This window comes from Protobothrops mucrosquamatus, unplaced genomic scaffold (assembly GCF_001527695.2).
Source record: "Protobothrops mucrosquamatus isolate PMUCROS unplaced genomic scaffold, P.Mucros_1.0 scaffold5, whole genome shotgun sequence".
Lineage (NCBI taxonomy): Eukaryota > Metazoa > Chordata > Lepidosauria > Squamata > Viperidae > Protobothrops > Protobothrops mucrosquamatus.
In genome coordinates this window covers 115,602-129,777 of record NW_015386392.1, presented here as the reverse complement: position 1 = coordinate 129,777, position 14,176 = coordinate 115,602, and the positions used below count along the sequence as shown (strand labels likewise).

The following is a 14,176-nucleotide window of genomic DNA, read 5'->3' as shown; positions in this document are numbered from 1 at the left end:
GTTGCTTCTTGTCCTGCCTTCAGGCGCCTTGGAAAATAGCTTGACTCCCTCTTCTTTGTGGCAGCCCCTGAGATATTGGAATACTGCTATCATGTCCCCCCTCGTCCTTCTCTTCATTAAAAGTAGACATACCCAATTCCAGCAGCCTTTCCTTATATGCTTTGGCCTCCAGTCCCCTAATCATCTTTGTTGCTCTTCTCTGCACTCTTTCTAGAGTCTCAGCATCTTTTTTACATCGCGGTGACCAAGACTGGATGCAGTATTCCAAGTGTGGCCTTACCAAGGCATTGTAAAGTGGTATTAACACTTCACGTGATCTTGATTCTATCCCTCTGTTAATGCAGCCCAGCACTGTATTGGCTGTTTTGGCAGCTGCAGCACATGGCTGGCTCATATTTAGGTGATTGTCCACTAGGACTCCGAGGTCCCTCTCACAGTTGCTACTATTGAGCAAGGTACCCCCCTATACTATACCTGTACATTTGTTTTTTCTTGCCTAAATGTAGAACCTTACTTTTTTCGCCATTGAATTTCATTTTGTTAGATAGCGCCCAGTGTTCAAGTCTGTCCAGATCCTCCTGTATCCTAAGCCTGTCTTCTGGAGTGTTGGCTATTCCTGCCAGCTTGGTGTCATCCGCAAATTTGATGAGTTCCCCATCTATCCCCTCGTCCAGATCGTTGATGAACATGTTGAAGAGCACTTGGGCCCAGAACAGAAATCCTAGAGATAGATCTGCTGTTCCCAACGTAAAAGTTCATAACCTTTGATTTGCCCTTTCTGCTAAATGAGATACATCCTTCCTCTCTGTAGGAACACTAAAAAGTTAGTCAGTTTCCAGGAAGTAAGAGATTGTAAATGAAACATTAGTTTCTGCCATCTCTTCCCACAAAATCTAAAAGGAAGAATCTCACAGATCTTCCAAGGCAGAGGGTTCCTCTTTTTTTTTTTTTTTTGTTAAGCTCCCTGGCTGGCAAAGGAGGAAGTAGCCATCCTTAAAAATCCATGCAAGGAAAGTGTGTCAATACTAGAACAGGGTCTCCAAGCTTGGCAACTTTAAGACTTGTGGACTGCAACTCCTAGAATTCTCTGGCCAGCACTGCTGGCTGAGGAGCTCCGGGAGCTGAAGTCTACAAGTCTTAAAGTTGCCAAGCTTGGAGACCCCTGCTATAAAATATTGTTCTGTTCATGAACTTGTAGTCTTTGCTGTTATACTTGTTTCCATTTCATTGAATTAGAACTGAAAGTGAGAGAAAATGGCGTGGGGAAAGTGGGTGGCTTTCGGGATCAGAATTAAATGAATCGGAATTCAGACTAACGTGTCAATTGTATTTGGGTTTCATTCAAGCTAAGCAACTGACATCTCTGCATGTCTCTTCATTGTCAATGTTAGGGTCCAAAAGCATTGTTGGTCAAGCAAAAGGTCTTGAACACTATTTTAAAATAGTTTTTATTTCTTAACACTATCCAGTAACCACTTCTCCTTGCCGTGCTTCCTAGTTATTAACTCCTGCCTCCTCACCATCCCAGGCAACTGATTCATGGTCCAGCAAAGAAAACACATTAATTTGGCACCACCTGGGATGACACTATGCCTAATGAGTATTATTAGGTGTGGTTAAGAATATGAGCTCAAGCGTGTATTCAAGGTCTAACAACTCTTTTATTTCTAAAAGAGTTGGGTTTTTTTAGTGGTAAAATAACGCTTTTTTTTTTTTTTAGCCCAGTTGATTTATTCTATTTAATTTAGAGCTTAATTCAAAGAATGATACATTCATAAATCTTAGTCCTTTGGAGGATATGGTCTTTTCTTTGATTTTGGTATCACTCAGATTCTTCTAACAGTAGTTTCCACATGAAGACCAAGAGAATATATGATAATAGCTTTCGAGTATCAGAAAGATTGGTGCACTGAAGAGGGCAGGATCAGATCTAGTGGGTTAATCCTATAAGGATGTAGGGTCATACTAGATGTCAGAAGGAACTTCCAAATTGCACAAGTGGTCAGCTGGTGAATGAGGCTGGCATAAGAAGTGGTGAGTTGTACTTTGCTGGAGATCTTCAAACAGGAGCTGTCATCTGTCAGTGATATAATGTTCCTGTACTTAGCAGGGAGTTTAACTAGATAATTGCTGAAGTCACTCAACTCAATGACTTTATAACATTTCTTCTTAGCTATTGCAAGTATTTAGGGGACTGGAGGCTAAGGCATATAAGGAACAGTTGCTGGAATTGGGTATGTCTAGTTTAACGAAGAGAAGGACAAGGGGGGACATGATAGCAGTGTTCCAATATCTCAGGGGCTGCCCCAAAGAAGAGGGAGTCAAGCTATTCTCCAAGGCGCCTGAAGGCAGGACAAGAAGCAACGGGTGGAAACTGATTAAGGAGAGAAGCAGCCTAGAACTAAGGAGAAACTTCCTGACAGTGAGAACAATTAACCAGTGGAACAACCTGCCTCCAGAAGCGGTGAAAGCTCCAACACTGGAAGTTTTTAAGAAGAGACTGGACAGCCATTTGTCTGAAATAGTATAGGGTTTCCTGCCTGAGCAGGGGGTTGGACTAGATGACGACCTCCAAGGTCCCTTCCAACTTTACTATTATTATTATTATTATTATTATTATTATATTTGTTTGTTTGGGTTGGTTTTTTTAAAAAACTTTGTAGTAGTTTGCCTACAAAGAGTCTTTCCTAGTTGGTTACCAATCTAGACAAAGTCCATATATACAGTATCTAAAATTCTGACTCATTTGCTACCACCCCTTCTGATTTATTACAATAACAGGGTACCTAGAATTGGATTCAGGAGCTTATGCATTTCTCAGGATAGTATCAGGTTTTTTTTAAAACTGGTTCAGTTGCTTCACAAGAAATGTAACCTAGATTATAAGACGAAAGCAGGTTAGAGATGTATAGGTGGGAAGTCTGATACAGCAGCTGTAATTCTTGTCTTTTATGAAATCTTGTCTCATAAAATGACAGGGAATCATAAGGATTTTTTTGGTTCTTTCCGCCAATCGAATCTGTTTGCATCAGTTTTTTTTAATCTTTTTTTTTTTTTGCTGTACAGTTGGCTCTTCATCACTAGTAAGGATCTCTGACCATCTTTTCTTTAAAAAAAACTTTTTTTTTAAAGAAAAAATACCATTGTTCACCTCTTACTAGTATTTCAGAATACTGGATGCATAACTGAACTACCTGTAATTCACAACTTGTAGATTTTAAGATGATTTTTTTCATTTGGGTTTTATAATTCTACTTGGATGCGGTTTTCAGGCAGTGGCAGCTTGTAGCAAGCACCCTCTGTGGTTGTATTATATCTTTTCATCGGTCTGCCAGACTCTTGAAGGTACTGAATATGTAGATGAATCATGGTGATTCCATTTGATTCATCACGATTATTGGATGCTCATAAGAAGCTTCATCAGGAGTCAAACTGCAGTGTTTTCCCTCCCCATTGTTCCAAATACACCAGTGTAGTTTCCAGTCACAATGAGTGGGTAGTATCTTAACATGGAGAAATACTGCTTGAAGAAACTGAAGCACAAAAACTTAAGTCATTGCTCCTTTCAACTCTCAACCCAACTCTAGGCTTGGGTTACAGACTTGGATGCAGAAATGTCCAAAAGTCAGATGACATCAATGATGATCAAGATGATGGTTCCATAAAGTCTTGTTTATGTGCAATGTATTTCAAACTTTGGGGTACCTCTTAGAGCAGTGATGGTGAACCTTTTAGAGACCGAGTGTCCAAAAACCAGCCCCTCCCCATCCCCCAGCAGCACCATGGCTACGCCCTCCACCCGCACCCTGTAGCATCAACTGCGTGCAATGGGCATGAGGGTGGAGTCTTGTCTCTGCTGCCCGGCTGCCATGTCCTTGGCTGCACTGCTCCGTGCGGGCCGCACCCAGGGGCGACTCTCCTCCAGGGGGGCTGCTGGTGAGGGGGCCACAAGGGGAGGCGGGGTTGGGGTGATGGCGCGCGTGCCCACAGAGAGGGCTCTGAATGCTGCCTCTGGCACACGTGCCATAGGTTCGACACCACTGTTTTAGAGGGTGTTTTGACCAGACCCTACGAACACCCTGCTTATCAACGCTTCTTTGCTTTGCTTTTATTTTCTATGACACTTGAAGCCCACCTGTTGGCCAGCTCCTTCCTGTCTTGAATGGTTTTGTTTTCTTCCCTTCTTCAGGTGTCCCTGATGAAGAAGTTTTTGCAGCCGAATGCACCCGCAGAGGACAAAATGCCTTACCTTTCCAGCCGGCTAACGTCCGTTCTCCAAAGTCCCTGAAGCCCACCACCTACCCCAAGCATGTCTTCCACTGTAATAGTGATGAGGATGACGACTTGGTGATGACCAACTGGGAGAATCCCTTTTATTCATCAGGTGTGCACAAAACAGGGCATGAGAAGCTGGTAAATAAACGGGAACTGGTGGGAAAACCAGGGGAAAAAGATTCGAGGAGTAGCGAGGAACTGAAAAAGAAGAACCGAAGGAAACCATGGGGCTGCACCCTGGTTTAGAGCTAGCATTTCATGTGCATTTCTTTCATCCTCTGCCTTTAGAGAGGCTTCAAAATATTTTGAGTCCCATCCGTCCCCAGCAAATTGTGAAAAATACCAGTGTAAAAATCCATCCACTATGCCCATAGCTATGACAAGCTTGTTGCTAAGCTGCATCTTGTGCCTGTTAGCTGGCATTTTGTCCGCTTCCCTTGCTTCAGATTCAGGCTTGTCAATTACGGAATAATCTTGAGTTTTGGAGTGTGGGATCATCTTTTCCGCCCATTACTTTTTAATGCTCACATCCAGTCAGAACTTTTCAAGGAAGGCTCACGTGCGTCTTTATATTTTCTTTTGAAAACTTTGCAACTCGGCCGATGAGTTGAGATGCCGAGCAGCCTGCTCAGTATTTTGTTCATTTCAGTCATTGCAAGATCTAAAATATCTAATTTGCAGATTAATGCTACAAGACTCACATTTTCTTTGGCATCCAGGATTAACAAGAGCTTTAACATGAGTAATCTGTTGTTTATACCCTATTTGTTTTACTGGCTGCCATCATAGGAGAGGCAAGTGCATTAAACTGCTGTTTTACGAATGTGCTAAAATGAGAAATTGCAGCATTGTATACGTGGCTACACAATCATTCAGTTTCCTTTGCTTTACATCTCAGAATTCCTGTTAGGAAATGGTTGGGTTTTTTTTTTCCCAAGAAAGCTCTCCCAATTTGCCATGCAGGGCATCCATTCTCCCTTCCAAGCCTTACGGAAATTGGAACAAAATTCATCTAGAGATAAAGAAGACTACAGATAGTCTGTGTTTAGTGACTTCCCTGTTTAGTGACCATATGCAGCAATGATGGTGAAAGAAAAGGAACTGTAAAACCAATCCTTGCATTTACAACCCGTGAGATTTGTAAAGCAAAGGAAAGTTGAAGCAAGATCATGAGCGTAGTCATGGTTTCACTTAGCGTCCAGTTTGCTTAATGACAAATGGCCAGTTCTGTTTGGGGTTGCTAGATATGGACTGCCTATATGACTCTATAAGAATGATCTTGAACTTTCAGAGTATCTCTTTCGGGCTTTGCAATTCATTGAGAGCTGAGGGTTGGTTTTTTTTTGGGGGGGGGGTTTAAAGGAGTTTCAAATTGTGTACATTTAAGAATTCAGAAACAGCTGCAAGAATTGCTAGTGCCTTACTGCATACTCATAACATCTGCTCTCCTATGATTTCAGTCACGTCTCACTGAATTGCATCTATTGCTTCTGTAATGGTGAAACTTTTTTACAGGTGCAACTTTCTTCCTCTCTCATCTGAGCTTAGGATCAGCAAAGATGGACTTGTTGCAACTTTAGAACATTTTTTTATTATTATTAAAGGAGATCCCTGCACCCTTCTTGCCTTTCCCCCTGCTGGCCTTTGAGGCCACTCCTTGCCACAATGGGGTATTGCACACGTTGAGAATGCTCAGTGGACAGAAACAGTGTGTTCTTTTCACAGCCTAAAAGATGATGCCTTCTATAATTATTAATTGAAAAATAGAAGGATGCCCACCTCTGCCCCCAGATAACGGCTGATGCAGCAACCGCCATCTCATTGCTTCTGTCACCCCTGTTGCAGCTTGACAGCTTTTGGCGACTTCAAATAGTTACCATTAGATTTCTGCAGAATCCCCCACAACCTACTATTCATTATTTTAAAATGCTAAACATACTACACTACAACAGATAGTGTTCTTTCAGCAATGGACAAGCAAGGCGAGAGGGGTTTGTGAAAGTGACAATTCTTTAACTCAGCCTGGCAGCACGGGTGGAAAGGTTATGGTATATTTATTTTCAGACACAAAGGAGAGAAGAAAAAAAAACTAGTAATTAAGGCTTTAAAATCCTCACATTTGATCAGGGCATTCATTCGCCAGGTAAGCAATCATGATTTCTACAGTATGCACTTCAGAAACAAGCTCCAGTTGAATCCATTGCCAGGATTGGGAGCAATTAAAAGAAATGGATTTGCTGATCAGCTTTTTCAGTTATTGGGAGGTGGTGTAACATATTTATTAGTTGAACATCTGGGTCTTGTCATCAGGATGTGACTAATTCATTATCCAGCTAAAGCCAAGTATTGATTGTCAGGAATTGCTGTTATCTTTAGGGAACTGCTGCTAGTTGGAAGAAGTAATACAAGCAGTGCTGACTAATAATAATCTGTTTAATGATGATTCAAAGTTATGACAGCACTGAAAAAAGTGACTTTTGACCTGTCCTCAAAGTTATGACCGTTGTACCACTAGCATCGTGATTGTGATTTAGGCACTTAGCAATCGCTCACATTTACAACAGTTAGCAACAAGATGGGCCAAAAATCTGGGAGAACTGCCTGTTAGATTCTCCTTTGCAAACTATCCAGCTGTCAGTTGTTAGCCCCAGTTTTGGAAGTGAAACTACCCTATTTTTGCTACTGACTCTTGCTAAAAGAGAGTGAGAAATAACTTATAACAGAAATAGAAACTCAGCCATCAAAAGAAGAGTTGTGGGGTAGCTTGTAAGTACAAATTGAAATATTTTGTTACAGAGCAGTCTTGTCTTAAACATATTTTTTTCTTTGGGGGTAAAGGAAGATAATCATCATTTTCAAAATGATGATGACAATGATGGAGAAGAAAGAAGTCCACTTGTTTTTCTGTATGGCGTCTTCTCCAAAACGAAGCTTCCTTTGCTTGCCTTTAATTTGCTTATACTAACTAATGAACGTCCTGTAGCTTAGTTGAACCACACTTTTTCAGAAAGTTCTTGAGATGCAACTACTTAAAAAGATGAATGTCTCTTGGTAGATAGCAAGCACTAGTTGATGTAATGGGCTAAATTATGTCAGGAGGGTGAAGTTTTGAGAGAATTTTCCCAGGCCTCCTGGGCACAAATTTTCTCCAATGGTATCATCCATCTCCTCCATGGTTATGGAGAGCAATGCATGGGAAAAAGCCAGCTGTGCTTCATCTGCATCTCCTGTTTGCCCAGAAAAGGACAAGAATGTCAAACAAGAAGTTTTCACTCCTGTCCTTTTCTTTTCAATGGCTCACATTCTTCTGGATGTATTGAAAGCAGTACCTAATACTGCTCAAAATCTTTGGCAGAGATTTAGAGTAGGCTGTTCAATTCATTTTCCATGAAAAGGTCCATGACTAAAGCACAGGCTAGGATTCATACCATAGAATAGAAGCTCTAGAAGATGGCTTCTTAAAAAAATTGAAGAGATTTCTGTGATAGATATGCCTGTAGTGAAGTCAGAGCTTCTAATGGTATTTGAAGGCCCTACAGCAAGGATGTGCCTTATTGAGTAGAAGGCAACACTGTTGATCCGATAACATTGAAGTTACGTAGGAAATTTGCTTATACCTCTTTTTCAGAAGATCTGGCTCAAATTTTGAGGGAACAATCTTTACATTGGGGTAGTTCTGCTATATGAACAATGTTTTACAAGCCATGTCTCCTCAGGACACAAAGAAGTCAGCAAGCGGAAGAAGCAGAAGCTGAGGGAGGAACAGAAGAAGAAGAAATCGGCCAAGGCACCATATTAAAATGGATTCTGATGTCCCCAGAAGCTATTCTTTTGTTGTTATACCATTTGATCATACCCAGGTTCTTGGTGCATATATTTCTTACAGCTATTCTCACTTAGCAATGAGATAACAGTTAAAATACACTAAAGTTGCACTATTATGCTTGAGCACCACATACTTGTTGAAGTTGCGATATAAGATACCCCAGTTTAGAAAATCCATCCCAGTTAGAGTAAACAAGTGTTAATAGTCAGGATGTCAGATACCATAAAATACAGCAGATTTTGATTAAAATTGTTGAAGACATCGTAATACAATAGGGCCCTCTTCCTGTCCTGGGTTAAACATGTTTATTCAAAGATTGGTAAGGTGTAAGCAATATTGTTATTTTTTTAAAAAGTCGCCATCATGAATATTTTTTAATTTCTAAAATAATCCCAGTAGAACTTTAACATATTTAAATTTGTGCCCAATGAGAATGGGATTAAATTATGCATTTACCTGGATCATACAGCTGAGAATTTTTTAGGGATTGTGGTTTTTATTTTACATTTATTTACCCCCCCCCTCCCCCAGGGAAAAGTAGTTTCCATTTTGACCTGTGCTATTATTTATGTATCCTGTAATGATTGAACAATATAGATTCACAAAGAACTGTTTTGGGAACTAGATCCTTGTGAGCATGTTATGATCCCAACATTTCTAGCAGGACAAATTATAGTTGACCTTGGAAACAGTACATGACTGTCATTGACTGGAAATAAGCAGTCATTACAAATTGCGCCTAGGTGTGTGTGGTATAAAATAAGAATCATAGTTACATTTAGGCCGTCAAAATTTATCTTCTTTCACCACATGATACTAAATTGATCTACAATATCATTCGTATACTAGATGTACCCATATATAGCTAATTAGCTTGCATTGAGTGGGTGGGCATGCACATACATAATTGGAAATTTAAGGATATAAATATAGCAAGATTACATAATCCCCATCTGTATACATGTATAATTTGCATGGTCCATGGCTTCTTTTTAACCTCATAACAAAATACTAAGCCAAAATATCCTTCCAGGCATGGTTACTATGAGCTGCCTTCCTGCTATTTAATCTACAAATTAAAATAGTTGAATGTTTTGGTCTCCTTTTTTTATTTCCCTTTCACCAATATACTGTGTTGTCTATTCTCTCTTATTGAAACCCACGTTTTCTAGAAAAAAATTTAATTATACCAAAATATTGTAGCTTAGGTCAGGAAGAGGTGATGTAAGTGGATTTACAGTACTTGTTTAGATTCAATTGTAATGCTTCTATTATGAAAATGTAATCTTATGCAATTCATTAGGATATATTTAAAAGGAACATGTCTGATTCAAGATGGAGAACCATTTTTTTGTTATGGAAATACCACTGAATTGTTGTGCTGTGTGACTAATATTTAAAGAAATAAAGTAAGTTCCCTTATTACTTAGCTCTTATTTTTTAGTTTGGGAAAATTTTGGAAGCCGAGAATAACCTCATTGGGACATAAAAATCAAATGGAAGATAATATATTTCAATCGATAAATACAGTGATGAATTTCTTTTGGTTTATACTGAAAAATACAAGGACAATTCGGAAATAAACCTCCATTTGGTTATCGGTGACAGATACTCATAGATACAGAACTTTTATTATACATATTACAAAACTACAACGTTACATTACTTTTCGACATAATTGCCATTCAAATTGAAGCACTTGTCATAATGTCTTACAAGGATGAAATTCCTTAGTAATAGTTGCTCATTGCCAAATCTGGGCTATGGGGTGTGTGTGTGATCAAAAACATCCTAACGGGAACTGCTTCAAAAGTTCTTGGGTACATCTAGGGATGTGCGGGTGAGCATTATCATGAATCGACACTACACCAGAAGTCAGCAGGCCCTGACGCTTGTTATGGATGGAGCTTGTCTAAGTTTTTGTAACGTTTCAGAGTAGACTTCTGAACTGATGGTCGAGCCGTGCTCCATGAACTTCACTAGCAGTGCTCCTTTGGCATTTTCACATTTGGCGGGATTTTCTATGGCACCACTGGTGTGTTGGTTATAATGCTCGCCTGCACACCCCTAGACCCACCCAAGAACTTTTGAAGCTGTTCCCCCCCATAGCCCAAATTTGGGGCCGAGCACTACTAAGGAATTTCAAACCTTGTAAGAAGTTATGACGAGTGCCTCAATTTGAATGGCGATTATGTTGAAAAGTAATGTAATGTAGTTTTCTAATGTGTATAATAAAAGTTCTGTATCTCGAGTGTCTGTCACTGATAATCAAACGGTTTATTTCCAAATTGCCCTCGTGTTAATTGGGATTTTTACTGAGAAGATAATAAACCATGAAAATGGTGTGGGTCTAAAAATTAGTAACTAACTTGGCCTTTTATTTAACTGAAGATTTCTAATATTAGACTTCTGGATAATTGTTTCAGTTTTAGAGCAGAAAATCTTACAACATTTCAAAAAGAATTTAATATATTATTTATTTAATGTTATTATTTTTAAAGCTGAGGGGTCAAGATGAGTCCGCAAGGAGAAGGGCAGGATATAAATTTAATAAAATAAATAAATAAATAAATAAGATAATAGCTGTGGCTATACCATCATTTGCCCTTTTAATATAATATACTTAACAAAGAGCATGGTGTTGATGGCATGGTCACAATTGCCACTACATTGAAATCCCCACCATCAATGGATGCTGCTGATCCTAGAATTTCTCACCAAATCAAAACCAGGTTTAGAGTTTAAAAAGATTTTGCAAGGAAAAGGGAAGGAGGAAAAAAAGCAAATAGCCATCAATCTTCTAACCACGAAGGGTGCAGTTCAGAAGCCTACTAATAATCAGAGTCACAACTCTGGGCAGCACTCACTGGTTCAGGAGTTGCAAAGCATGGGCTAATCTATGGATTGTTAGCCATGTTTTAATGATTCAGTCTTAATTGACTGAGTTCCATAACAGACTAAACTAAAACCAGATTGTGATTTGGTTCAGTCTGGAAATCCTAATAATTTGTCTTTTACCATGTCTGTGAAACTTCTTTCTCCTCCAATATAGCATTTAGGAGCTTAATGTTTGACTTGATATTTGATTTGATGGTTGGATCAAGTCTAGATAGAAATATTGGTCAGTTGTGGCCAAAGATGTACAGGATCCAAAGTTATGACCTGGATCCAAAATTCTAATAACTTTTCCACCTCCACCCTGTGTCACACATAAACACACTTCAGGTTGCTTGGCAACACAACTGCATTTACATATTTTTGCTGAAAACTGGCACCTCCAGTTTTTGACAAAGCTATGCCATGGCAAAAAATGGATTTGCTTAATGACTACCATATTTGCTTTATGACCTTCACAAAAAGATTATAAATGATTTTAATGACCATTACAATTCACAATCATAAAGGGCAGGCGCCATTACAGTCATAACTAGAAGGCAATCTATAGTGAAATCCAGACTGAGTGGAATTTGGGGAGGGCAACAAACAGTCTGATTGACATCAACTGGAAAACATTTCAATCAGTTAATTTATCAGGACTATCTGAAGATTAAAAACAAACATCCCGCTTAATATATTAAACACCAGATTACACAAGATCATCTAGCATTACAAACCCAAACCATTGTATAGAACAATATATCAACATGCAAATGAGAGCAAATTACCTAATCTATGACTGGAAATATATATATATATATTGCAATCAGGATTGGGCTGATAAAGAAGACAATGCCAAGGCAATAATCATGACTGACAAACTGAAATGGTTGGGTCTTACATCACACCATCACAATGGTTGGGTTAATGCAACATGTAAGCACAGCTAAAGGAGAGGAGGGGAAGGAAGGAGGCAACCTCCCAAAATTTGCTATTGGACATTTTACATTGCTGAAGGAGAGTAGGAGAGAAGGGATCATCTGAAGCCTGGTGGTTTTAAGAAATGGCAAAGATAGAAGCTTTCTTATTTTATTAGTTTCAAGTTGACCAACACAGTAGACAATCTCTTCCACGATTTCATCTGTGTTCAAATCTTTACTTATTTTTAGACTACTGACTTCCTCTGAGCTGAAAAACTACTTAGATACTACTGGGAATGCTAGAGTTACAGGCTAGACCAGGAAGTCAAAACACATCAAAGAAAAAAGCAACCCATTTCTGTAGAATCTGTTGTCAAAGAAACTGCACAGACTTGTCCATGAAGCCACCAAAGTCTTGAGTTTGCTCTCCCTTTAGTCTTCAACTTATTGCACTCAAGAGTCTTTGCATGCAACTCAGAGATTTGCCTGTTAGCATGCCACAATTAATGAAGACTGGAATAGAGAACATTATTATTATTATTATTATTATTATAATGCCCCTGGACTGCTAAAAGTCTGGAGAGTCATATGTTTCCTATGATAATTTCCTATTAATAAAAAGGAAGCTCTTTAAAAAATAAAATCAAACACCGAAAAGCAATACTAGGACTAACTTCTTTGGTTTTAAATGATTAACAATATCAGTGGTACTGTAAGTACTGACCAACAGGTATTTCTTGTTATTATCCGTTTCTGTTGTGCAAGATAGCATGAAACTTCAAGGAAATGCCTGAAATAAACTAAGAATATAGTACTTGGACCTCTCCCTTTATCACAGGCCTGAACACGTACCCTCACATACATGTTTGATAAATGCTAGAAACTTCACCCCCTTTGTTTCTTGTGCGCCAAAAAAGTACTCACAAGAAATTGCTTTGAGTCTCTTATCCCCCAAAATTGTATGAAACAATTACCTCAATGCCTGTTCCTATCCTTGTGCTGTTATGAAGCTTCTCTCGCAGCTTGGAGAGGATGGAGTAAGGGTTGTTTCCAATAGATTAAATCATTAAAAACATTATAGAAGGGAGATGACTTTTCCGGAGAGTGGGAAATCGGAGAAAAACCATTTCAGATTAGATAGTTTGGAACAGGAAATTCCGCTAGGATTAAATTGACACTCCCCAACTTTAATAAAATTATCCCTGTTCCCAGCCGAAGGTGGCTGTTAGCTTATGTCTTACTTTATGCCTTGTAATCTGTCCAGCTCAACATCAGTTTCCTGATTCATGCTGATGGGTGTAACCATTCATTCACAGCTACTTAACTGAAAATCTTCTGAAGATCAGCCAAATTCTTTGTACAGATTAATCTAAAGAGCTCCTGAAGTCTTCTGGATGAGCCAGCCATTCTGAAGTCTTTTTCTTTCCTATCACACAATAAAAATTACCCTGGACTTTTAAGAAAATCTTGGATTGATATATATTAAATGCTGCATAATAAGGGAGGCTCCAGACTCATATCTCGTGAGACAATATAATGCCAATTGGGGAAGACGGAAATTGCAGACATATCAGTCTGATGGACATCTAGTTGTGATTGATCTTCAGATGTTCAGCATCATGCAGCCAAAAAAAGGGGGGGCTTTTCTGAAACCTGATCTTAATTGCTGTTAAGTATCTCAGAATGGGAGAAAATTATTGACCAAACTGATTTCCAAATGATACAGCATCTAAGGGGTTCTTGTTGCTTTGTGAGCTTGGTTGTTTTCTTGTAGACATTTCATTACCCAACTAGGTTACATCATCAGTGCTGGTGACAAAGACCCGCATTTCAACCCTATAATATTCTCCTTTATTGACAGAGCATCTAGTCATCCTTGTATAAACTACACTTAGAAGCCAGCCCAACTGCTGGGAAGAGGTAAAACTCTTTTCTCCCTGAAAAAGTACAAAAGAGAAAGCAAGAAACAAATTGCTATGAATTACTTATATATAAACTCCATGTGTGAAAAAAGGATTTTACTGGATTTTTCTCCTGCTGTGGCTTTAATCTTTTTTCTAATAATAAGCACTGGAGATATCTGTTTTTCTTCACTGTTAGGACCAAGAAAGGATCGCAGTACAAAATGCTGCTTGAGAGTTTGAGTAACTACAGTATATTGCCATTTTTCAGCAACTCTGGTTAAAGATAGTTCTAAGGCTCGGTCATTTGCCATTTTTGTGGCTTAAATTGCAGATTCCTGCCTTAAAAGACTATAGTTAGTATCTCAAGACTTAAA

General features: G+C 39.0%; 1 protein-coding gene across 3 annotated transcripts in view; it reads left to right on the top strand.

Moving 5' to 3' along the window:
* DNAJB6 (DnaJ heat shock protein family (Hsp40) member B6) overlaps window positions 1-9,521 on the top strand; it is a 58,716-nt gene extending 49,195 nt beyond the window's left edge. For all 3 annotated transcript variants that reach the window (XM_015832522.2, XM_015832521.2, XM_015832520.2), the window contains 2 exons: window positions 4,190-4,384; window positions 7,992-9,521. In XM_015832522.2, the coding sequence (XP_015688008.1) occupies window positions 4,190-4,384; window positions 7,992-8,074 (278 nt within the window). In that variant the 3' untranslated portion in view covers window positions 8,075-9,521. The remainder of the gene's footprint in view (window positions 1-4,189; window positions 4,385-7,991) is intronic.
* The last annotated feature ends 4,655 nt before the right edge of the window (window positions 9,522-14,176 follow it).